We start from the raw sequence: 21,317 nt of genomic DNA on the forward strand, positions 1-21,317 counted from the left end.
AAATATCTTTATACACGACTGTTTGCACGGGCAAGATCGATCCTTAGCCTGTACAAGTCTTAGCCAAGTTCGACTTCTTCATTTGGTTTCATTCCTGCTAGGAGCGTGCCCCGGTGTAAGCCGTAGTGCTATATTCGTTTTGGTATCTCCGTATCACTGAGCACTAAAGGGGGCCGTTATTAGGAATATGTCTAAGTCTTGAACTAATAGGGTACAAGCAAGGTAGTGAGGGACCATGGCCCCGATCCTAACTTGGTATCAAGAATGTAAGATATAGACTATCATTTATTTCTGCCCCGCGAACTGAGCGTGCGTTTAATCAATGACGCCACAGCGCCCTGGTTACTCACGAGACCTAAGTCCACATCCGTGTCTACCCACCCCTTTCTCACGGCAATCGAAGAAACATATCCAACATCTTCGGAAAATTAGGCGTCCCCAACCCCGTAACCGGATCCCAGCCCGGCGTCGCCGCGAACCCGCCCGTGCCGCACCCAGGGTTAGCCCCACGAGTGATATCGTTCATCACATCAGGGTGCGCGTACAGAGCCGGGTTGAGGAACCCCACGGGCCCTTTTCCTAGGGCCAGTCGCCGCTCGTTGATCTGGGTGATGACGGCGCCGAAGGTGGGCGTCGAGGCGCTGGTGCCGAACACCTGGTGGAAGGAGGTGAGGACCGCGACCACGTAGTTGGCGCCGTTGGCGGACACGTCGGGGAATGCTCGCGTGCGGCCCGTGTTGTTGTACCGGTCGGCACCGTAGGGGGCGGGTAATTTGTCAGGTAGTGGGATACGGCGTCGGCTTGGTAGGCGGGGAGGGGGAAGACCTAAGAAAAAGGGGTTACCATGAGTATCCACAAACAAGTAGCCTAAGGGAGTTGAACGCAGTGGGAAATCAGGGGCTTACATTGCTAAACCCTCCACCGCTTTTGATGATAGTCTCGCAGGCGACTTCGGGCTGCACTTTGCTGGCGATGGCGTCGAGGATGTTCGTCCCGGTGGGAACTTGCGTCGCACCTACTGATGTTATGTAGGGACAGGTTCCGGGGAACGATGGGTTGAACGCTCCGGAGGTGCCGTTGACGAACTTGCCATTGCCGATGCATCTGTTGTTGTTTCCAGCCACACCTGCAAGATGAGTAAGTATCACCAATTGTGTATGGCCGTCGAGAAATGCAGATGAGATTACATACCGAAATCACCCGAGGAGTACAGGACCGTCACGCCTTGCAACCCGAGCTTCATGTACTCGTAGCACTGCCGCTTCTGGTAGGCCTCGGTAAGCGCCGCCTCGTTGTACCCATACGAGGTAGAGATGACATTGGCCGCCTTGGAAGTGCCACAGTCCGCGGGGCCCTTGTACCCGCCGACCTCGGGATTGGGATACACCCCGTCCTGTTCGGGGTCGTCGCCGCCCGCATAAGTGCAGTACGAGCCGTCCAGGGCGTCGAGGAAGTTGTTGAACGAGCCGCCGCCCAGCATGTCGCCGACCTGGTACAGCGTCACCTTCTGCGGGTACACCAGCGACATGGCGTACTCGAGGTCCAGCGACGACTCGACGTACAGGTTCCGGTTCGTCAGGTTCTGCGGCAGGGAGCCGCCGTCGATGGAGTCGAGGAGGGGCGGTCGCCGACCTCGGTTGGGGAGAAGCGGGAGAAGAAGAAGTCTAGGTCCTCTGGGTGGTGCGACTGCGGCGTGTACTCGACCACGCCGTACGAGTTGCCGGGCTGGGCGGAGGTGCCGTGCGGGAGACGGTACAGTGCGCGCAGGCAGTCCGGCGTGGTCTGCGTGTCACAGTTCTCGATCTTGGTGATGATCTTGGACATGCCGATCTGCGCGCCCAGTTTGGCGAGGGAGCCCGTGTTCTGCCCAATCGTCTTGGCGGCGCCGCTGTAAGGACCAGACAGCTTGCGAGTTCGTACATGCTGCTGCCGCTTTCGCAGCTGGTCGCCGCTGCCTTTGCGGCCCGGCATGATCTTGGCGTCGAAGTGCAGGGTGGGCATGATGAAGTCAACGTGCTCCTCGCTCAAGTAGGCGGGCAAGCTGTACGAGCCCGACGCGACGTGGAGGTGGCCGGACGTGTGCTCGTAGACGTGGTAGTCGGTCTTGATGAGCGACTCGACCTCGGACACGGTCGCGTTGACGCTGATCCACGCCTTGCTCCCCGAGACGACGATGCGGCTCGGGTCGATGCCCGACTCGGCCAACCAGACGCTGACCGAGTCGACAGATTCCTGGCTGGGCGCGAACATATCCGCTACTTCGCGAGGGCTCCAGTGCTTGGCATAGTTGCCGCTCTTGGGGTGGGATACTTGATCCAGGAGCTCGTCGGCCCGGTCCAGGTTGCGCTGCTTCAGGCCGATGCGCAGAGGCAGCACGGCGCGACCGTCGACTTTCTCACGCTTTGCCCATCCTTCGGGTAGTTGGTGACGCTTCTCGTGGGTCACTTGGTGCGTGACGCGTCTCGAGGCAGGAGATGCAAAGGTCAGGGCTGCAAGGGCAAACACTGTTTCGATGAGAAGAAACCGCATGTTGGAGCTCTGGAAACCAGTGATTACCTCTCAAAGTCCATTAACAAGCGACTATTCTTCATGGTTGGGAATGGCTCCTTAAATGGGCGTCTCCTCTCGGTCAGGCAGGCTGCGAGCTGACACCATCCGCCCGCCAAGAGCAAACGCGCCCTGCCTCAAGCCTCATCGTATATGGCCAAACAAACGCATATTGGGCTGTTGGTTTCGATCACATCATAACAAAATGAGCAATATGAATTGACCAATCTCCTCCTCAGGCGATGCAAGGCTCGTCCGGGTCTCGATGCCAGGAGCCGGGGAGTTCCAAGGATCTAAATGATCTTGGGCAAGGGAGACGTGCAGTAGTGCGCAAACAAGCGCACCAAGTCGCTGAGGTCCCGGGCAACCTGGCAGGCATATCAGTGTGCTTCGCGGTGTGCTAGCCAATGACAGCAGCAGCATTACCGCTACCGGCTCAATGGGAGGATGCGCCAAGGAAAGCTGGGTACGCCTCCGCAGAGCTGCAACGCCGATTCGGCATCGCTGGCACTAGGCTTCCAGAGAAACCTGGCTATATGTCGTCTAGAATATAAGATCCCGCTCTTCATGTCAGATCTATTGAAAAGAGAAGACGGGGTTCTGTGTTGTGGGAGGTCGCGTACTTTCGCTGAAGTTATCGGAGGTAGGAGGCCGCAGATGTGCAGTGGAGTTGGCTGCAGAAGAGGCTTAGAGCCAACCACCCCGGTTCGAATCTTTGATTAGTCTTTGTTGTACAAAGCTGTCCCTCAGTATGCATCGTCCTTTAATATCGGCAATGTGGCTTGCTGTCAGATTGCCAAGATTATTTATTATGCATGCTGTATCGTATTAATGTCGGTTTCTTCGTTTGCGAGACCTCATCCGGCTTGCATACATAGAACCGCTGAACAGTCGCTAAGCAGGCGCCCTGGTTTGTTTCAGGACTCCCATAACTGGCTTGTACATATCATATATCAACCTCCGTTGTAGAATGTCCAACACTATATTTGCGATTCCAACTCCTTGTCGCTTCTGAATTCCAGCCATCTTCAAGGTTCTTGTTTGCCGGTCCATGCCCTCGGCCCATGGCAATCTCGGGCTCTATAGTTGCCTCCTTGGCGAGTTGCTCCATGTCAACGAGATGACGTGGTATATTGTCGCCGCTGCCATCGTGCATTTCCGAGCCCAAAAGGAGAAGGGGCAGGGTCGAAGACTTCCAAACAGGCAGCGAGCGTTGCGATTTCCACCCTACCATATAACACAGCAGGAAGAAAGTCAAGAGTTCCAGCGCGGCAGGGAGCGCGACCCAGCCCCACCGCACACTGAGTACAGGCACTAGCCGGTCGGGGGCTGTACTAATGTTCTGCCAATGGGTGGGAAAATCCCAGCTATCCTCGTCCGGCTCGTAGTCGTCGCTGGTGGCATTGCCGTCGTCACCCGCAGGCTGGGCCTGGGAGCCAGCTGGAGTCGTCCGAAGAGAGCTCGTCATGCTGAGGGCCATTGTCCCGAACAATGGATCCATATCGAAACCCCGTGGGACGTTTGTTCCCTCATACTTTCCGAGGTGCGCCATGTATAGGCGTCGTATGTAGGGCTTGCCGCCTTTGACATAGGTATCGTTCACGGATGTGGTTCCTTCCAACTCGGATTTGAGATACGTCGTCACCAGTTCAGAGGCTTGCCGATGAACTGAAAGCTTCCCTCTGATCAAACCGCTTCGGATATTTCCATAGCCTAGAACTGTTCCAGCGCTCACTTTGATCGGATGTAGATCAACCCAATAAGACACAGATGAGTTTTGCGGACTGAAGTCGTACATAAGCCCCGGCGTAGGCTCTCCCGAGCGTATAGTGGATTTGATGCTTTCCTGTAGCACCCCGTTGACCATTTCAGATTCGTATCGATTGACGCACCACTGCAAGGTACATTCTTGTGCCTGCGTTTTTTTCTGTTGCTGGCTTCCTGGTTCGTCCTTTCCAATACAAGCCTTGTAATGATAGCTGTTGTTACGCTGTGTATACGTATAGTTCCAGCAAGGTGCCAGGGCAGTGAGGGTCAAGATTGAAAGTCCTGGTCTGGGGTGAATCGGTTCAGCTGATGCATTTGTACTTAACAGCATCCCAGAGCCGAAGTTTACCCAACCGGAGTTGTGACCATTGGGCAAGCTCCAGCGGGCGCAGTCTTGCTGATAGTCGCCAGCTTTGTCACCCTCACATTCCAGTCCAGTGGTGCTGTTCTCCATCTTGAGAGACTGTGTGATATCCTGGCACTCACTGCATATGGCCAAGCTCTCAAAGGTGCCAAATGAGCAGTTTCCAGTTTGGCATTGAGGTCTAGGCCGGAGAGCGTTCGTCAAGAACGGGTCACTGACATTACCGTCGAAGAACAGTCCTCGATTGATTGACATGACCATGTCGTCCTTGACACGCGGATGTCCGGACTCGGTGGACAAGCCCTCGGCCCACCAATTGAGTGCAAACAGTGTCGCGGTGGAATTCTCCAAAGGCCTCTTCTCAAGCACCACCACGGTAGTCTGCTGCAACAAGGTGGCAATCGGTAATGCCAGAATTGTGATCATTGCGCCGAACGCAACCGGATCCCTGTTGCATTCATTGGTTAGTATAAGGAGAGGATTTCGAGAAGGGGCTTCGAGAGGTACCGAAATCCCTTCTTCATCAGCAACACCAGCGAGCCCCAAGAACCCCTGCTCGCTTCGTCGTAAACCGCGATATCCTCAAGCTTGCGACGCCTTTTGACAATCCACGACCACTTCGCTTGACCGATGGCGTTGGACACAGGCACTAGCAAGGCGGAGCTCATAATAGTAGACATGGCCGAGACCAGGGCGTTGATGGTGATGTCGAAAGGCCATTCTGGTATAGGCTGGCCGTTATGAGTCAACAACGTGATAACGATACCACCAAAGCAGTAGCAGCTTATCAGCCACGCTAGAAACTCGTACAGCCATGCTTCAGTGGCCCAGTACGAGAACCTGTACCATGTCCCGGTGCCATACCCGTCCCTGACCTTAAGGGAAGAGGCAATGGATTTGGATCGCTTGAGTTGTCTGAAACTATCCAGGAATAGTAGCTCCGTTTGTTGCCCATCTTCGGTCTCTGTATTGTCTCTTTCTGAATGGTGTGATGGGGAAGCATCCTGACGGGTTGAGTCTCGCAACGTGGTTTCGGATTGTTCTGTGATTGATTGACCAAGGGAACTGACAGAAACATTGTCACGGAGCGTATCCGCGTCCTCTCCTCCTCCTTCTTCGTTCGAACACATGTTGACAACTCCCGCCGGTGGATTCGTGTCCATGGTTTAGATTATGTCTGATACTATAGCCGGTATAGTCAACGGTGTCCGCATAAGCGAATTTCATTGAACTTGTAAATGTGCTCTCGTCGTCTTGCACAGGTCACCCACTGAGAAACCATAGATATATCCAGTAAGAATATGGAAACTGCCACGGTACGAAAAAAGAGGAGTTATGTCAGAAGACGCGTCATGGTTTTGTCCTGTAGTTTTGGGCCTTGAACTGAGCCTGGTATCTTGCGAGGCTGAATGAACACTGCATATGCAAAACCACGTACAGTTTGGTTTGTAGACAAAAATTGGAGTAGCTCATGCCAGTGTGACGATACCGAGCCCTTTATTGATACAAATGGCTACCGTAGTTCCTCAAAGCAGTCGATCTTTCCTGTATCAGCTGCAGACCCGGCGATCGCTCGAATAGATTGATGTAGCTGCAGGAGGTATGACCAATCCGTTTCTTCACTGCCGGCCTTCCCGGCTGAAGTCAGCACTAGGAAGTGGTCGAGCCTCACTGTGCAACCCACCGTTTAGGTTGTGTTTGCTGCACATTACCTCGCAAAAAGGTCACAGTTTCAACAAAAGAGCACCAATCCAGGGGCGTCAATGGAGCAAATGGATTCAACATTGGCTATTCGGTATATTGTACAATATTATTCCGGGTATAGGAGTAAAGGCACATCAAGATGATATATAGCGTGAATTGGCGAGCTGAAGTAAGTAAATCGTAAGGGTTGATACTAATACGAATCAGTTCGTCACACGTCCTTTGAGGTGTGCTTGCTCTCGAAACATCTTGATGTGGGAACGTCTGAGAATGAAGCCTCTCGATACAACACTGCCCCCACTCTAACGTGCTACCTGTACGTATGGCTTCCGAAACCCCCACAAACTGGTTGATCCAGGTCCTAAAATAGATTCCCCGCCTGGTTCCTTCCCTACACTATATTCATTTCACGGGCAAATCCTCGATGCCCTGGATTGGCTATCAACATGTGTACCTATCGGGCATTCTACACGAGGGCCAATCATGGACACCTCTGTCAGTGCATATCAGGTTACCGGAGTTGGGCCAACGGACACGGAATTGAGACCGGGTCTAAGGATTGTTAAGTGCTGAGCAGGACAAAGAGCACTGGCCAGAGATCGGCTAGGCGAATTAGTAATCATATCATATCTCCGTTGAAGGTCGGACTTGCCCGCTCAGTCGTCACCTGGCAGGGACGGTTTGCGCGGGACTGCCTTTTGCGTTATGGGTTATGGCTATTGTATAAACCGACCATAGTCATCTCTTAGTGATCGCAATGGCAATAGCGGCGTTTTAATGACTTAGAAAGAATCACAAATTGCTTAGCATTATGCCACCTTCAACATTCCGGAGTTCCCTCACGATCACCCACGTGGGCACAGCAACAGCAATCCTAGAAGTCGGCGGTGTGACCTTCATAACGGACCCCTATCTCTCGCCGGCGGAGACGTCCTTCCCTGTAGGGCCCGGCGTCGTTCTCACAAGCCACTACCAGCCGTCGCACACACTCGAGAGCCTGCCGCCCATCGACGCCGTGCTCCTGAGTCACGAGGACCATGCCGACAACCTGGACCCCATAGGTCGGCGCCTGCTCGATGGCCGCCGAGTTCTCACCACCGTGGACGGTGCGCGAAAGCTGGCGCCGCGCCCAGGCGTCGTTGGACTCAATCCCTGGGAGATGGTGCCCCTCGTTATCGGTGGGCGCCGCTTCGAGGTGACCGCAACACCATGTCAGCACCTACCTGGCGGCGAGTGCAATGGCTTCATTGTGACAGCATCCGAGTTTGGATCCACCTTCGGGGACGACGGGGTGTCGCGGCCGAACGCGATCTACTTCTCGGGCGACACGGTGTACCTCGAGGAGCTGGCACAGATGCGCGAGCGGTTCCACATCTCACTCGCCTTGCTCAACATCGGGGCCGCTGCGGTCATGCCACCCGGCGGTGAAGGCGGGGAGCCGTTGCTGATCACCATGAACGGACGGCAGGCGGCGCGGCTGTTCCGGGAGATCGGGGCCGACGTCCTGGTGCCGATGCACTTCGAGTCCTGGGACCACTTCACCGAGGGGAGGGATCAGCTTGCGGCGGCGTTTGAGTCCGAGGGCGTGCTGGATAAGGTTGTTTGGCTGGAACTCGGGGTTCCGCGCTCGGTGTTGTAGAGATATGGAAGTCAAGTGAAACCGGCATTGAAGGATATGGTACGATGTAGTAGTCCAAATTGTAGCTCAATTATTCTTTATTCCAATTTAAAACACAATATCTCCCTGATGCGCGATCATTTGCATGAACAAGACACATTCGATGCTTACCTGTTCTATGGTAATAACGAGTGGTAAAATTCAGCATCAATTGACATTGGGTTGAGAGTAAGCGTCGCACGATTGGAGGGCCAGTGTTGTGGTGATGTTCCAGCTTTGAGCCTGCAAGGGACTGCACCGAGTCCCCAGGGAATGCTGCTTTCTCAAGAATAGCTGAGGGATTAGCACTTGAACGCTACATCGAAGCGCGATGGTAGTCACCCAGGGAAAATGCGGCGTGCATGTCAAGTGTTGATCGAATATTTTCCATTGCATTGGCAAAACCAATTAGTAGCTTCCTCGGGTCATGATGTGTCAACGCTTGGAAACACGATGATGATCCACCTGCAAGCGTTCCGTTGCTTCCTTGTCCGACTGTCTGTACCTGTTTTTTTCAGTGGGCTCTGATGCCGAGCTCCCGCTGGAGTTAGTGCCCTTCGCGCCAGATTCTAGCGCCTAAGTGTCGCATCGACGCCTGCATCGACCCGGGGCTAGTAATTGCACCAGGGAACACCAGAAGACTTAAAAACCGTAGCTCCCAATTATCCACCATTATCGCACATCCGCACTCCTCAATTAGACATGCGACGATTGCCTAGCATACACTTCCCAGATCTATGATTAGCTTTGCAGATTGAGTGTCGGAGAAAAGATGGGCTCTTCTGTCAATCGACTGATCAGAACTGATGATGCCAAATCCACCCAACAGCCCGCTGGGCTCGGGTCCGCCGGCCCAAGCTTTTATCTGGAGAAGCTTGGCCGGGAATAAGCATGTCTGATGATATCATCTGTCCAGGTTCTCCGACAAGCAGTCGCGACCGCCAACCGCGTGCTGTTTGCCCAGCTCCAAACTGCCAACTTCTCTGGAAATTGGCCAGTGTCACTACGTATGATGCATTCCCTTCGATCCTAGACAAATAGCATGACAAGTACGACTCTTCAAATTCCTCATTCGTGCCCGTCTTTCGTGTGAAACGTTCCTGCGCATCTTTTCGCGACTTTTGCTTGACTACGCCACTTTTAGCGACATTGAACCCCAGAGACTCCGAGAGCTATCATTCGCTGGAAGAGCCCCCGTCCGATCGCCAGCCCGACCATGCCCGCTACACGCCGCCACTTCATCCCGAACGGGAACTCGGTCAACAGCGAGAACCGACGCCGGCACGACCTCGAGTCGGGCAACCTGAACGCCTCGCGCAAGTACCGCTTCAAGGACGTCGTGCACGCGACCATCAACCGCAACCGCGCCCAGGAGATCAAGCAGCAGCTCCTGGCCGGCGTCAACCACCGCGCCTTCGAGACGTACCGCCAGAGCGACGAGGACCTCAAGAAGCTCCCCAGCAAGCATGTGCGCCACTTCTACGAGAAGCAGAATGACAGGATCGACGACTGGGTCGAGGTCGACGCCCTTGTGTTGGCTCTCGCCGACGACGTCATCGATTCCATGCACCCGCTCGACCTCGACCACGACGGCGTCCATGAGAACGGCGGCCCGCTGCAGGGGACGAACGAGAGTATCGAGCCCTTCCTTCCACAGGATGAAAGAGAGAAAAGGATAAAGAGTAGGCGGCGCGCAACATGGGCAATCAATGTGAGTAAAAGGAGCTAGCTCTGTATATATACCCTGACCATAATTACGGTCCGCAGTTTTACTTACATGCGACTAGATCAACGTAATCGCCAACATTCTCCTCTTGATCGCCAAGATCGTGGCCATCGCCTACACCGATTCGCTCTCCCTGCTCGCCTCGCTCGTGGACTCGGCGTTGGATTTGCTCTGCACATTGATCGTCTGGTCTACGAACAGGTTGGTAAATTGGCGACTGTCGAAGCTGAACCGGAAGTTCCCCGTAGGTCGCAAGCGACTCGAGCCCATCGGAATTCTGGTGTTTTCGGTCATCATGGTTATCTCGTTCATGCAGGTCGCCAAGGAGTCGATAGACAAGATCACGCCGCATTTGCCTACCGAGGCGACGTCACTGCCCATGGTTGCGATTGGTAGCATGGCCGCGACCATTGGTTTGAAGGGCGTTATTTGGTTTGGATGCATCCCTATCAAGTCTACCCAAGTGCAGGCCCTTGCGCAAGGTAAGCGAGATCAACCAGCCCATGGATTGACAACCAGACCTCACTAACCTCGGATTCTAGACTGCAAGACTGACGTGTTCTTCAACACGCTGTCCCTCCTCTTCCCTCTCATCGGCGCCCACATCCCGTACCCCGTCGGCCCCTTACTGGATCCCGTGGGCGCGCTGCTGCTCTCGCTTTTCATCATCTACGACTGGGGCCACACGTGCGTCATGACCATCCTGGCGCTGACGGGGATCCAGGCCAGCGACGAGACCTGGACCCGCATCATCTTCCTGGCCTACCGCTTCAGCGTCATCGACAGCATCAAGGGCTTCAAGTCCATCAAGGCGTACCAGGCGGGCGACGGCACCTGGGTCGAGATCGACCTCATCATGGACGAGGAGGTGAAGCTGCGCACCGTGCACGACGTGGCGGAGACGCTGCAGTATGTGTGCGAGGGTCTTCCGGAGGTCGACCGGGCATTTGTGACTGTTGATTGTAAGCTTTTCTTCTGTTTGGCGCGCAACTCACCAGCTTCTTACTAACTCTTAATCAGACATGTCTCAGGGGCCTGCCGGGCATTCTCTCGAAAGCTCTTGAGGGGCTGGATTTGGAATCACTTATAGAATCTTGCCGGTCTTTGGGCTAATATCATTTGTAAACTAAATCTGGCATAATAATCACATACTATTCAAGACGGCTATTGATCAAGACACAGCCCGATTCATTACAACCGCCGACGGATCCTCGGTGACATTGTCGCCCCAATTGGCTTCCCATCCATGTTCCTGGAGATACTGTTTCCAAGCTTGGTCGTCGTCGTCCAAGCGCCGCGACACTTCGGGGATGACGAAGAGGGCGATGAGGGCGCCCAGCACGGCGAAGCCCGACCCGATGAGGAAGGCGACTTGGTTGCCTTTCGTGGTATTGTCAGCGTACGAGTTCAGGGTGGCCGTGAAGACTTGGGTCCCAATGGCGGCGCCCGCTTTCGAGAAGGCGGAGATTAGGCCCATCATTTGGCCGCGGATGGAGGTTGGGAAGCATTCGGATGCGGCAAGGACGACGGTGCTGTGTTATACTGTTAGTGATGGATCTCTAAGGGGGATGAATGGGAAGGATCTGGGATCCCGGCAACAAATTGAGATGCAATGAATAGGAATCATTGGGGATGAACAGGGATCTTCAACTAACCTTCCAGGCCCCACTTCACCAAGTGTGAGGAAGATACCATAAAGAACCACGAAGAGCGGGAAGATGCTCTGGATAGGGACCATGGCGCCGCCTAGGACAAACCCCAAGACGGCCTGCAGCGTAAAGCCCAGCGCCATGGTCTTGCGCCGCCCGATCTTGTCGGACAAGTAGCCGCCCACGAACGGGCCCGGGATGTAGAAGCAGTTGATCACGACGCCCCAGCCGAGGCTCTTGACGAGGCTCTCGCCCGCGTTGCTGCGCGAAATGATGGTCGAGCTGAAGATGCCGAACGGGATCGAGATCCAGTTGTACAGGAACCACGTCGACGCGCAGCCGAGCAAGGGCCGCCAGTACCGCTTCAGCGCGAGCCGGTACGGCACCTTTTGCTTGCGCATGGCCGACTTGCGGTACGCCGTCGAGACGGCCATGCGCAGCCGGAACCAGAAGATGCCCAGAGGCGGGATGAGGCCCACGGCGAAGGAGGTACGCCACACGATGTCGTATTTCACGACGTTCTGCTCGCCGCCCACGCAGAGTAGGAGCAACAGGGGGACCAGGCCGCCCCAGACGTACCCGAGCGACGCCGACAGGTCCGCGAGCATCGCGAACATGAAGCCGCGGCGTTTGCGGTACGAGGCGCTCTCGTCGGTGGCTTCGGCGGCGCCGGCGCCGCTGACGGGGTACTCGCCGCCTGCGCCGACGCCGGCGACGCCGCGGGCGACGATGAGCATCCAGAACATACCCGGTTCGCTCGTACCGTTCGCGGCGGAAGATAGGATGATGCCGAGGACGAGGAGGGCGGTGGTGGCGACGGCGCCGGTTTTGCGGCCGAGCTGGTCGGCTACGATGCCGAAGAGGAGCATGCCGACGATCATGCCGATTAGGAAGGCGTTGGAGAGGCGTTGGTAGATGGACGGGGTTAGGGAGTTGGGGTAGAGGATCGCTAGGAGGAGTTCGACGTTGCCGATGACGGCGGCGTTGCTGTGGTGGGCGCGTGAGCCTTGAGTCACAGGGAATAATGGGGGGTATGACAGTGGCGGAGGGAATAAAGAGGAAGAAGTGCTTGCTTACTAGCCATCGGAACCGATCGCGAGCCCCGAGAAGAGGATCATGAGCCAGACGGAGGTTTTGCTGAAGTAGGTCTTCTCGGGCGCGTCGATGGGCTGGATTTCGATATCCTCTGTGGCGAGGGTATTGGTAGGACTGGGCTCCTTTTTCCGATCTGGCGTCGCCATAACGGCTTCTGTCTTTGCCATGGTAGCTGATTCTGCAGCCATTTTGTCTTGAGTGCTTAGGCAATCAAGAATAAGGAGTTGTGTCTTGCGACATTCATGCTAGACTCAATGAACCCTAGAGGATAGAACAACATTGAACCGAGAAATACAATTGAAACAAGTAAACACAGCCCAGATGCGTCCTTGTTATCACACTTCTTCTGTCTGGTCGCACTTATTGCACTGCTGTCAATTGACACCATTCGAAAACAAGAGAAACGCACGCGGCAATAAGACGTAACTTGTCAGTCTTTTGAACCTCACCTCGGCAGGTCCCCAAGAACAGCGTCGCGTTAGCGCGACCTTCCCAGGTAATGATAAGAGTGGTTGGGGTGCTACGGCACCGAGCCGAACAGGCGGGACAGCCCCGACATTGGGGTCCATTGATAAGCTGCATGTTCAACTCATCTGCGTTAGAGGCTTTCACCACATACAGTCTGGGGGCAGGCGGGGTAGTTTGGCGAAACTCTCCAAGATACCCGGCTATCTGGGACCGGTACGTAGAATGGGCCCCCTGCCAGAATCCCCGGCTGGCGATACCCGGCGTTCCGGGTGCCGAATACCGGGAATCCCGAATAACCAGCCAAAACACGGTGCATGGCCAGCATATAAGGATGAGATATGATCCTGGCAAGATGTGATGTTCACAAGGCTGCGAATTAGTAAATCCAACGCTCTCAGAGTAAAGCTAGCACACTACTTGTGTGGATGGCCTCTCCTTTACCTTCGCACGACGGCCTCCCCATGATAGATAGAGAAGGGACGGAAATGGAAAGAGACGAAAGATGGATATTTGGAGCGAAATTGTTTCCATGGGAAACTCTTATCGAAGTTCAGCTTACATCGGGGATCACATAATGAACTTGCCCTTCTTCACCTTGGTGTTCCAGCAGATCTCGAATCTGACCTTCGCATGAGCATACCCGATGTCTGGGACACTGGCGCCTGATCATGGTTTAAGTGTCGTACGGGATATGGTAGCTGGGAGAGTTAAGACTTTGGCTACTCTCGCTAAAGGGAAATTGCAAACGCATATGTGACCGGTTGGTACGTGTAGCAGTAGAAGATCTTCCGAGGAGTGACATCATATACTAAATATATTATTCTCGAAGTCTTTCCGACTGAACGTTCCTCCGGTACGCCTACCGAAGCTGGGGTTGTAGCCAACGACCCAATCAAGCCTCTTTAGCCCCCTACTGGCTGCCTACCCACTGCTGATCTCCCATCCAGGCTGACGTTGCCGGGCACACTGGGTTTTTCAGTTACGCCGTCGCTTTGGATCCCGCGAGGATCTGATATAACTGGTCTGCCCATGCCTTCTGATTTGAAGCTGGGGCTCTCCTTTACTGAAATAACTATGGTCGAAAAGCCTACAACCCCTGTCTGATTTACATCGAGTGACCTACCCAATTTAAACGACATATAAATACTAGAAATGGGGTTTGAACAAGCTTACCGTATGTATGGTATTCTCTTCTATTATTCACCCATCTACACATCTATGAATATGGTCAACTAACGTATCTGAAACAGGCTGGACGGTCGTCGTCCTGCTCCTCGCTGCCAGCGGGCTCTTGCTCGTACCCAGCCTGACAGCCCCCCTTTATCCCAACTTGTGGCTATTCCGAGCAACCTTCACGACTGAACCGATCATTGTGACGGGAACAAATATTGCAGCAGAATCAACAGCTATGACAGAACTGCCCTTGCCGCGGTTCGTAGTGTTTGGTAGTTGGGGTTGGTGCGAGGGCAATGTTGACATGTAGTGAGTTCACCTCGTCCGTCGAGATCCCCGGGCGCGCTGACTTTGGTGTCTTTCTTTTCCACTCGTGCCAGCGGGGCGAATCCTAGCAACAACTGTACTACCACCGGCCCAGGCTACCCTGCCGACCATCCCGCCACGCGAGGCGACGATTACGCCGCCGCTCTCCTCGAGTACTACGGCGACACCCCCGAGACCACGAAGCTGGCCAGCGCCTTCGTGCTCGCCCCCGTCGCGGCGGGCTTGTCGCTCCTGGCCGCCCTGTCCAAGGCCTGGGCCGCGCTACTACGGCTGCCCTCCTTGTCCGGGGGCCGCCGGCTCCTGCTGAATGTCGCGAGCCCAGTCGCGGTCGCGGTGGCGTTTCTCATGGCGCTCGTGGAGATGATCTGTCTGTTCGTCCTCTTCGGGAAGATCTGGGCCAGGATGGTCGGGTACGAGTGGTACGTGGGCGCGGGGTACGGCGCCGGGGCGTGGGCGCTGGTGGCGGGGTTTGTATGTCTCGTATCCGCGTTGGGGTTGGAGGTCTGCTTCGTCTGGTGGGTTGGTGGCCGGCGCGGGGAGGGGAAGCACACCGGACCTGCTGCCGCTGGGGAGAAGAGCAAGGCTCGGACGTCGTCGGTGTAGATACCTAGGTACTCAGGATCGTATGGAGATGGAGATATGGAGAAGCAACTGGGGGAATCGCTAGGCACCCGTTGGAACAGGTGGGCTGGCCAATTTGGCCAGTGGGATAAACAGAATCCCACCGGTACCAACAATCTCTGCTCTGTACAGTATGGAATAATGGTGGAAGCAAAGCCGTCGCGAACAAGGCAATATGAATATCATTTCAATACCTGAGCGGCACACCAAGTCTACAAGAAGTGTAAAACTAGGTAGGTATAAAACGATGTTGGTGATTTGTTATCCCCCGTCGATGTTAGAATCAGCCAATTGATGAGCTATAAGCTAGACTTCTCTGTGTTAGTGAGGGGCTCGCTGTGTCAATTGTTTCGAACATTGTGAATATCTCCGGCCTCCCCGGAAACCAACTTGAAAGAGAAATGAACATGTCAGAGCAAACGGAGTTTGAACGAGCGGATTGGATGTGGTCTTGAAGCCGGTAAAGTATTGTGTTCTGGCTGATACTTAGGAAAGGTTGCACTGCGGGGTGGTTCAGCGACCCTGCGCGCCTCTTTGCCTCTAAACCGCAATGGCCAAGTCCCTTTTAGGGGTCGTTCAGTTACTAAAAACTTGATGATGTAAGTCTTCGTATACGGCCCTCGCAAGTACGATTGGTATCTATAAAGAGCATATTCCCCAATGGTCGCTGTACCGACAACTGCCGGCTTAAGTTGACGAGGGGCTGGTTCATCAGGTTCCAAGTCGTCTCCGCAGCATCGGTGTTGTCCGGACCAGGTGGGAGGGATAACATCTACCCCACAGTGTCGCACATCATGCCGACGCGCGGACCCGCGTCTATCTTTCGTCCTGCAAAGAGGGTCGAGGGCGTGGTGTCTCTGAACGAGATACTTGAGGCTTTGTTTCTCATCCCATTCTGACATTGTATGTTGGGTATCGCATACAAATCGGAATCGCAACGATGGAATTCGAAAAGCTGCAGCATGCGGCGGCGCACTCGCAGCCGCCAGATGTATCGATGGCCAAACTGACGAAAGACAGGCAACAAACTACTCACCGATTGACCAGAGCCCTCTTACTCTCCGTGGTCTTTCTCACTTTCATCTGGGCTTTGGGTAACGGTGTACCTTTCAGTAGCCAACAACAGAGCAAGGGACCGGACGTGGCGAAAGTGCAGCAATGCGCCATCGACAACTTCCACTCAGACCTGTCGTTCCTGGACCCCGCAGTGCCCATCAAAGCCGACGAGTTCCTCGAGCGCCGCGACCGGCTGGCGCGCGCGCTGGTCGCGTCGGGCGTCGACGCATTCGTCCTCGAGCCCGGCTACACGTTCCAGTACTACGGCAACATCTCGCAGGTGGACTGGGAGCCGTGGGAGCCCGAGGAGCGGCCGTTCCTGATGCTCGTGCTGCCTCAGACCCTGGAGACGGGCGAGGTCGTCGCCAAGACGGCCTTCCTCGCGCCGCACTTCGAGGAGGGCCGCGTCCGCATGCTGGGGATCCCGTCCCGCGACGGCGCGGAGCTCGACATCGTCGTCTGGGAGGAGCACTGGGACCCGTACGCCACGCTGATGGAGTCGCACCTGTTCAAGCAGAAGAAGACGACGAAGGAGGACGGAGAAGAAGCAACTCATGCCCCTCCTAAGCTGATGATGGACGAGGAGATCCGCGACTTCATCGCGCGCGGCCTGGCCGCGACGGGCTTCGAGACGGTCGGGCTTAGCCCCGAGGCCGAGCTCGTGCGGCAGATCAAGAGCCCCGCCGAGGTGGAGCTGCTGCGCGCCGTCAATACGGGGACTGTGATGGCCGTCCGCGCGATGCGGCCGTGTCTGGTGCCCGGGCTTACGGAGGACGAGGTGCGGGATGTGCTGGATGCGGCGCTGTTGTCGGTCGGGTTCGGGCTGTTCTTCGATATCGTGCTGTTTGAGGAGCATGGGGCGCTGCCGCATGGGGGGGTTCGTTACTGGGGGGATGAGGCTGACGGAGGAGAGCATGGTGGTTATTGACGTCGGGTGAGTAGAACGATATGCGATGCTCTATCTTATGCACTAGATAACCCGATTGTTGACCATCTTCCCAGGGCGCATTATCTCGGCTACTCCTCCGACATCTGTCGCAGCTTCTTCATCGATCCACCGAAGCAGCAGTCTTCGTGGCTTGACCGGTTGAACAGTTTCCTACCAAGCTGTATGGGATCGTCATTATTCAGGCGCAATGATGGCACGGATTTGTCGTCGTCGTCGTCACCTGAGCTCCGCGCCGAGAAGTTCAAGGTCTGGGACATCGTTCTCGAAGCCCAGTCGGCCGCCGCCGCCGCCTTCATGCCGAACCATACGGCGGCGGGCGTGGACATTGCGGCGCGGACCATCATCGAGGAGGCGGGCTACGGGTACGGGTTTACACATCGGCTTGGTCACGGCATTGGGATCAAAGGTCAGTTCTCTCCAAGCCCATTCCCTTTGAAACATTCATTCTATTGATCCGGGGTTGGTTTTGACTATTGCTACTTTTACAGCCCACGAGTCGCCTTACCTCAACAAGTGGAACAAGAAGGTCCTACTGCAGCCCGGGATGACGTTCACCAATGAGCCGGGCATCTACCTAGAGGGCAAGTTCGGCGTCCGTCATGAGGATATCTATCTGGTCAAAGAGGAAGGCGAGGCGGAACTACTGACTGGTCGGAGGGCGACCGGGCCCTATGACCCTTGAAGAAGTATGTTCTGCAGGTTTTCTATGAATCGGGGTCTCGGCACTCTGAAAGTAGAAAGAATTTGCGACGCACAACTCCGATGTCAGTATCATGCTTAACGCATAAATACATACTAAAGATGTCCGTCGTCTTAGAGTAGATGCAATGCCTGCATGAGTATAAGAAGGTATGAACAAATTGCTCATGTGCGTGTTCGCATCAGTCTCGGCCCCTGTGCTTTGCCAACGGGCTGTAATGTCTCCAGTGGTGTGACGTCGTGCAGCAGCCCCTCCATCGGCGCGCGCGCCCCCACGGGGGGCTCTGGGCTCTTCTTCACCACTAACACTAATCATCTGGTCATTCAATCTGCACGTCGGATCGCGATCCCGCCTCGGTTGATGATCTCTGTGTAAAGTATGCGCCAATGGGCAGACAGTAATCAAAACAACAAAGACTAAGTATGTAGTTACTGACGTTACTCACGCAGAAAAGCAAATCGGGAAGGAGAAGAGGGAAAAACAAAACCGTATCCGAGACTTATGTCGGGTACGAAGATCTTGCTTTGCGGCGCTGGGAGTAATTATGTCATTGCGCCGGTCTAGCGTCGCAATTTTTCTAACCGTAGGCTAGAGCGAGCGATGGCGGTAGGCTCTTGCGATCGAATCGTCTAGCGAGAAAACCCCCTGCCAGCCATCGGACCGCACCTGATCAGGGATAATTTATCCCCCACCCAGCCCAGCCATTAGGCGATGTTGATAAAGAGAGAGGGAGGTCGTCTAGTACATAGCTGTCTCTCGATATTTCCTGGCACCACCCTCTTCTTCATATATTTGGTTTTCATGAAGCTTTCCGACTCGCCGGTTCCCTCGAGATTGGATGTCTCACCCCGAAGGTTTTTCAGAAAGTAGATAAGCGACATACTCCCTTCCCAACCAGCAAGAAAGTGGCTCTATAGACTACTACCTACTTCATTTTACGCACATGTACTTGCTGAAAAGGGACATACACGTTCGTCACGTAGCCAATCATGCCCTTCCCACCGGCAGAGCCTGTCGAGGGCGCTGAGGCAAAGCCTCTCATCTCCAAGAAGAAGGAGATCGTGCTGTTCAGCAGTACGGCCATGTAAGCGATACTTATGGGGTTTTGAGGTCCCGCATGCCCCCTGACTCATAATGATTTTGCTAATCAATTGCGACGGCTGGTGCAGTGCGCTCTATGGCTATGATCAGGGGATGATGTCCATGGTGAACACGAACCACTCGTACCTGCGGACCATGCAGATCGGCGAGACGTCGCCCGTCGTCGGCATCATCGTGTCCGTATACTACCTCGGATGCGCCGTCGGCGCCGTGGTGGCCTCGGACTGGGCCGACAGGAAGGGACGCAAGCCGTCCATCTTCGCATGCCTCGTGACGGCCATCGTGGGCAACCTGCTCATGTTCGTCGCCGGCCTGGGACCCCACGGCTCGAACCCGTGGGGCGGCGCCGCCCTCGCGTGCATGATTACTGGACGTGTCGTGCTCGGGCTGGCCGTTGGCGGGATCGACGCGACCATCCCTGTATACAGCGCAGAGCTGTCCAAGGACGAGGCACGGGGCCGCGCGCTGGCGCAGGAGTTCCAGATGAACATCTTTGGGCTTTTGATGGCGTTCGCCATCAACCTGGTCGCCACCTCAGCCCTCGGGAAGGACAACGAGTGGGCGTGGAGGATACCCATCGTCTGCATGCAATTGTTCCCCATCATCCTTCTGTCCCTCATTTCGCGGCTGCCGGAGACACCGAGGTGGTACATGAGCAAGTGGCGGAAAGAGGAGGCCAAGGAGGCGCTCATTAAGCTGCACGGGGAAGACAAGGGCCGGGATATGCTTCAGGAGCTGAGCACCGCGCAGCGCGAGGAGGATGACAACAACGAGAAGATCGGCTACATGGACATGCTGATGCCCAGTGGCAGCCAGTTCCACCCCAGCATGGTCACCGTCATGGGCCAAATCAACCAGGCCCTGACCGGCTACGGCGCCGTAAGCGTTTACGGCCCGCAGGTTTTCGAGCTCCTCGGCTTCGGCGTGCGAGACGCGGAATACGTGACGTTAGGGAACTTCATCAGCTACTTCCTGTTCATGACGGTCGCCTGGCTCTGGATCGACCGTTACGGCCGGCGCAAGCTGATGGTCTGGGGCTCCGTGGGCCTGTCCACATGCTTCGCGCTCCTCACCGTCTTCGGCGCCCTGTCACTCGACATGCCCAGCGTCAGCCGGCTTGCCGCCGAGATCCCCGGTTCCATCGTCATGTTCGTCGCGACGGCCATCTTCGGCATCTGCTGGCTCGCGACCGTCTGGCTGATCCCGACCGAGATCTACCCGAGTAGCGCACGGGCGCAGGGCAGTGCCATCAGCGTCATCGTGTGGGGCCTGGCCAACTTCGCCGTCACGCTGCTGACGCCCATCGTTTTTAATAATCTGAAATACTGGCTCTTCCTGGCTTTCACCGTCACCAACGCGTTTGCGGGATGGTGGACGTGGCGGTACTCGCCCGAGAGCGGGGGGGCGCAGCTTCGAGGAGAACCAGGAGTTCTTCAACTCGGCGCTGGAGGAGGACAGCTGGGTCGTCCAGAAGGTGGACGGCGGCAAGTTCTTACGCATGCCGCCTAATAGCGAGGCCAAGGGGGATTCGGTGGAAGAGGCTACGCCACTTTTGAGGTCGCGCCATTGAGAGTGATATTGGCGTTGAAGGGATTGCTGATATATCCTTTCGCCTAAGTGCCGGCAGGTTCCATACCTTGAACCTGCGGAGCCTGATGCTGTGAGTACAAGACGAGACGAGGCCCCCAAAAGTTGCGTAAAGGACAATGCAGCACTAGGGCCGATCACGGGGAGGGGTGGCGCGACACACTGCGACTTTATGCTGCGACATTACTCGGACCATTCCAGCATCATGGCATCCATTTGAATTAAAAAGTCGACAAGTCGTTCTACTCACCGAAAGACCGAGTTACACAGTAGAATATTAATGACACTACTACTCCCAAACCAGATAGTGTGAGGTAGGTAGCGAGCGAATGATGGGGAACTGCATCAATGCATGCACAGGGAATCATTATCTGAGGCCATCCCTCCACACGGTGAAAATAGCGGATAAAGTACCGAGCGCACCACCTAAACAGGCCCCCGAACAGCGGGACCTGCCCTGAAGTGGGAAGCTCTTAAAGCTCTGGGAGCTCTCCTTCGGGCCAACCCCCGCTGCCGAGAGATTAGAACCCGAGCTAACGTCGCGGCTCAGCTTCCACCTGCCTGTTCCGTCTCGTGACTTGCTTGACTCTGGTCCATGACTTGCCATTTGTTGATCTTGGGATGCATCATTCCTCATCTTGTTGGTGGCGCCTGCATCAAGTCGAAGGATGCCCTTCCTCATTCTTTTTGGCCGGATCTACCGGTGTAAGGGGGTCTGGCAATAGATAGTTCTCCTGCCAACTTCCGTGTGTCGATCCTGGCATTGGCATAGACGCGTTCGTGACCCGTGCTGTGGTAGCAGCGGTTTTGTTGATAAGTGCCGGCT

At 55.4% G+C, this 21,317-nt stretch overlaps 8 protein-coding genes across 8 annotated transcripts; 5 read left to right on the forward strand and 3 right to left on the reverse strand.

Annotated features, from left to right (window-relative positions):
- Positions 1 to 388: 388 nt before the first annotated feature.
- Positions 389 to 2,529, reverse strand: PG997_013590 (uncharacterized protein; the record flags this gene model as incomplete). The annotated part of the gene is given in 4 exon segments (XM_066817904.1): positions 389 to 867; positions 923 to 1,126; positions 1,192 to 1,673; positions 1,688 to 2,529. 4 exon segments carry the CDS (start codon positions 2,527 to 2,529, stop codon positions 389 to 391), a joined length of 2,007 nt encoding a protein of 668 aa, XP_066663596.1.
- Positions 2,530 to 3,493: 964 nt separating this feature from the next.
- PG997_013591 (uncharacterized protein) lies at positions 3,494 to 5,808 on the reverse strand (the record flags this gene model as incomplete). Its single annotated transcript, XM_066817905.1, has 2 exons — positions 3,494 to 5,126; positions 5,186 to 5,808. The coding sequence occupies 2 exons, from the start codon at positions 5,806 to 5,808 to the stop codon at positions 3,494 to 3,496; spliced, it is 2,256 nt and encodes a 751-aa protein (XP_066663597.1).
- Positions 5,809 to 7,193: 1,385 nt separating this feature from the next.
- PG997_013592 (uncharacterized protein) lies at positions 7,194 to 8,021 on the forward strand (the record flags this gene model as incomplete). The annotated part of the gene is made up of 1 exon (XM_066817906.1): positions 7,194 to 8,021. One exon carries the CDS (start codon positions 7,194 to 7,196, stop codon positions 8,019 to 8,021), a length of 828 nt encoding a protein of 275 aa, XP_066663598.1.
- Positions 8,022 to 9,255: 1,234 nt separating this feature from the next.
- On the forward strand, positions 9,256 to 10,829 carry PG997_013593 (cation efflux protein; the record flags this gene model as incomplete). Its single annotated transcript, XM_066817907.1, has 4 exons — positions 9,256 to 9,750; positions 9,827 to 10,247; positions 10,308 to 10,727; positions 10,786 to 10,829. The coding sequence occupies 4 exons, from the start codon at positions 9,256 to 9,258 to the stop codon at positions 10,827 to 10,829; spliced, it is 1,380 nt and encodes a 459-aa protein (XP_066663599.1).
- Positions 10,830 to 10,936: 107 nt separating this feature from the next.
- PG997_013594 (metabolite transporter) lies at positions 10,937 to 12,697 on the reverse strand (the record flags this gene model as incomplete). The annotated part of the gene is made up of 3 exons (XM_066817908.1): positions 10,937 to 11,297; positions 11,421 to 12,401; positions 12,492 to 12,697. 3 exons carry the CDS (start codon positions 12,695 to 12,697, stop codon positions 10,937 to 10,939), a joined length of 1,548 nt encoding a protein of 515 aa, XP_066663600.1.
- Positions 12,698 to 14,385: 1,688 nt separating this feature from the next.
- PG997_013595 (uncharacterized protein) lies at positions 14,386 to 15,080 on the forward strand (the record flags this gene model as incomplete). The annotated part of the gene is made up of 2 exons (XM_066817909.1): positions 14,386 to 14,431; positions 14,572 to 15,080. The coding sequence occupies 2 exons, from the start codon at positions 14,386 to 14,388 to the stop codon at positions 15,078 to 15,080; spliced, it is 555 nt and encodes a 184-aa protein (XP_066663601.1).
- A 958-nt stretch (positions 15,081 to 16,038) lies between these two features.
- Positions 16,039 to 17,785, forward strand: PG997_013596 (Creatinase/aminopeptidase; the record flags this gene model as incomplete). Its single annotated transcript, XM_066817910.1, has 3 exons — positions 16,039 to 17,074; positions 17,129 to 17,509; positions 17,592 to 17,785. 3 exons carry the CDS (start codon positions 16,039 to 16,041, stop codon positions 17,783 to 17,785), a joined length of 1,611 nt encoding a protein of 536 aa, XP_066663602.1.
- Positions 17,786 to 18,792: 1,007 nt separating this feature from the next.
- On the forward strand, positions 18,793 to 20,474 carry PG997_013597 (uncharacterized protein; the record flags this gene model as incomplete). Its single annotated transcript, XM_066817911.1, is given in 3 exon segments — positions 18,793 to 18,887; positions 18,973 to 20,286; positions 20,300 to 20,474. The coding sequence occupies 3 exon segments, from the start codon at positions 18,793 to 18,795 to the stop codon at positions 20,472 to 20,474; spliced, it is 1,584 nt and encodes a 527-aa protein (XP_066663603.1).
- Positions 20,475 to 21,317: the final 843 nt, after the last annotated feature.

The sequence above is a fragment of the Apiospora hydei genome (genome assembly GCF_038363865.1).
Source record: "Apiospora hydei strain CBS 114990 chromosome Unknown utg000009l_segment0_segment0, whole genome shotgun sequence".
Lineage (NCBI taxonomy): Eukaryota > Fungi > Ascomycota > Sordariomycetes > Amphisphaeriales > Apiosporaceae > Apiospora > Apiospora hydei.